Source organism: Vigna angularis, chromosome 4 (genome assembly GCF_016808095.1).
Source record: "Vigna angularis cultivar LongXiaoDou No.4 chromosome 4, ASM1680809v1, whole genome shotgun sequence".
Classification (NCBI taxonomy): Eukaryota; Viridiplantae; Streptophyta; class Magnoliopsida; order Fabales; family Fabaceae; genus Vigna; species Vigna angularis.
Genome location: NC_068973.1, coordinates 42309332 through 42312418, shown reverse-complemented (window position 1 = coordinate 42312418; position 3087 = coordinate 42309332). Strand labels below are relative to the sequence as shown.

The 3087-nt window shown below is 36.2% G+C and overlaps 1 protein-coding gene across 1 annotated transcript; it reads left to right on the top strand.

Annotated features, from left to right (window-relative positions):
- The first annotated feature begins 1152 nt into the window (after positions 1-1152).
- LOC108330622 (myb-related protein 308) lies at positions 1153-2385 on the top strand. Its single transcript, XM_017565114.2, has 2 exons — positions 1153-1621; positions 1723-2385. Exons 1-2 carry the CDS (start codon positions 1164-1166, stop codon positions 2234-2236), a joined length of 972 nt encoding a protein of 323 aa, XP_017420603.2. The 5' UTR covers positions 1153-1163; the 3' UTR covers positions 2237-2385.
- The last annotated feature ends 702 nt before the right edge of the window (positions 2386-3087 follow it).

The following is a 3087-nucleotide window of genomic DNA, read 5'->3' as shown; positions in this document are numbered from 1 at the left end:
TGACACTATTCTTACTAATTTTTTATTCTCTTATTTCTTAAAATAATGTAAAAGTTTACACTTTTTTATTATTTTACCTTTATAACCTTTATCAAATAAATATAAGAGTCTGTCATAATTTCATTACTCGTAATTATATTTCCCAACGAATAAGAGACGGAATAAAAAAATTTTCAAACGAATATTAAATATTGGAAGAGAAAGGATAAAATTAGGGATTTGGTTGGCAATAGCGAAACTTGGAGCAGAAGGTTGGGGCAAAGAAAAAGGGAAAGTGGAAGGTGAAGCAAAGGCCATATACAACCACTACCATACATTCTATCATTTTATCTTTCTCTTTTCTTCTCTTTCATCAATCAATTATCATCATCATCATCCTTCAACCCAACTTCCAACTCTTCTAGAAACCCGTCACTGTCACACATACTCACTATCTCTCTCTCTCTCTCTCTCTCTCTCTCTCTCTCTCTCATGCATGATAATGCACCAAACCAATATAATAAAGAACAGCAACTACCATTACCATCTCTATGCTTTCACACATGAATAGCCAAACTACCGATACATTTCTTTCCAGGAAGCTCACAACAACCAACTTACTTAAATCACTCTTTTTTCTTTTTCTTTTTAACAATATCCAATATCTCACTTCCACCCCCCAATAATACGATTTTCATTATTTTTTAGGATGGCAAATGCATATTAAACATTTATGTTATTATTATAACTCTATTTTCATTCAACAGGGTTGACTATATGGATGGTTACACGATCGATATCTATTTTAATAAATTATTTGGGTGCTTAGTTCGTGAAACGCGGATAACAGAGGAAAATATGAAAATAAGTTATAATATTTTATAAAAGAAAAATAGAAAAAATCTTGCAAATGATGCATATAATTTAAAGTGATTAAATGCGGAAGTAGCATAGTCCTTACGGTAATAGCAACAGCATCACATGTTAGGAGGGCATTATTGAAAAGGAATTGTTTTTTTTTTATGTAGAGAAAAAGGAAAAGGATATAAAATGATGTATTATTTATTAGTTTATGCAAAAAGGGGGAAAGTTCACATCTTCTTGTCTTTTGAGGCTAAGATGATTATAATAATATATGAAATAATGGTATATTATAGTACTAACAATATATATCATGTAATGAAATGAATTCAAAGAGAGGGAAAGGTACCAGCCACTCTCCTCTAACCTATCTCACCAACTCACGTCTAGAAGCACCAATATCAGTAATCGCTTTTTCTTTTGAGTCAAAAGCCTATAAAAATCATCTCTCAGGGCCGGCCACCCTTATTGTTCAACCAAAACCACCACACCTCAGCCACCAATACAACAATCGTTCCATGGGAAGGTCTCCTTGTTGTGAGAAAGCACACACCAACAAAGGAGCATGGACCAAAGAAGAAGACGATCGCCTCATAGCTTACATCAGAGCTCACGGTGAAGGCTGCTGGCGCTCTCTCCCCAAAGCCGCCGGCCTTCTCCGCTGCGGCAAGAGCTGCCGTCTCCGCTGGATCAACTACCTCCGCCCTGACCTCAAACGCGGGAATTTCACGGAAGAAGAAGATGAGCTCATCATCAAACTCCACAGCCTCCTCGGGAACAAGTAAGATATAATCCAAATAAATAATAATAATAATAATAATAAACACCCCGATTATTACCGTTTCTTGGTTTATTCATGAGATGGGTCCAAATTATATATAGGTGGTCTCTCATAGCCGGAAGATTGCCGGGGAGAACGGACAATGAGATAAAGAATTACTGGAACACTCACATACGAAGGAAGCTTTTGAGCAGAGGAATTGACCCTGCAACTCACAGGCCTCTCAACGACTCTCCTCGTCACAATCAACTCCAAGAATCAGCCGGCGCAGCCACCATATCTTTTGCTCCCAAACAAGAGGAAAAGGACAACAACGTGTTGGTTGAGGTTAAGGATTCGAAGAGTCCCACATCGGAACGCTGCCCTGACTTGAACCTCGAGCTAAGCATCAGTCCTCCCCATCACGAACGGGAGGAGGGCGGCGATGAAGAGGAATCGAAGAGTATTGCGAGAAGCCTTTGCTTTGCCTGCAGTTTGGGTTTGCAAAACAGCAAAGACTGTAGCTGTGCCCTCAATGCCATCACTGCAAATGCCAACGCTTCTACTGCCACTGGCTACGATTTCTTGGGCTTGAAAACCAACCCTTTGGATTACAGAACCTTGCAAATGAAATGAAATTACATTCAGATTGCTACCTAGTAGAGAGAAATTCATTTCGGAATCTCTCCCTTCTCTTCTCTAATTAATTAATTAGTTAGTTTTGGGTTCATGGATGCAAATGATACAGTTCCACCCAGTACAGTTCAACACCGTGCTCTGTTCCTATGTTCATGTCCTTCTTCTCCACCTTCCGCGTATTTTCTTATCTCGCAAACGTGGATAAAACATAAAACCTAATACGTAATAGATTCACCCTTTCTCCGCCATCAAAAAGTTTTACTGTTCGTAAAAAATTAAGTAGTAATTTGATTCCTGGGATTCCTGGGATTCGGTTCTCTTTCCCAACTTTACCTACTGTTTAAGACACGTAGACCTTCTTCGTCTTTCACTAGAATTTCTATTCAGATTCACGTCAACTCGATTCGTCTTTCACTTCGTCGTCTTTCTACTCATTTTAATCTAATTTAATCTTCTACCACATTATAACATTTATAACTTTTTGGTTGCATGTATTTCATGATTAACAACCCTACACAATGTTTTCTTTTTAATTTGGATTAATGTTTTTTGCATGACATATTGAAAATTATATTTTGTTAAAAAAAAAAAACATTGGTCGGCTAACTAAGATCTTACGCCCATTACATACATCCTTAGTATTTTCTGTGTATTTTTATTTCTTATGAGTTAAGCATTTAATACTTTATAATGTGAGATATCATTAGTTTTATTTCTTCAACTAAGTAAAGTCTTTTACACACTTTCTAGTATTATAGTTTATTAAAAGTGTTATAAAATAGTTATAATATTTGGTATTTATTTTTCTCAATCAATTTGATTTCAATTTAAATATTTATTAAATATAA

Bases quoted from the DNA above. Each gene is read 5' to 3' on its own strand.
- LOC108330622 (XM_017565114.2), top strand. From the start codon at position 1,164: ATGAATTCAAAGAGAGGGAAAGGTACCAGCCACTCTCCTCTAACCTAT. The intron at 1,622-1,722 runs GTAAGATATAAT...AATTATATATAG, and splicing joins CACAGCCTCCTCGGGAACAA to GTGGTCTCTCATAGCCGGAA.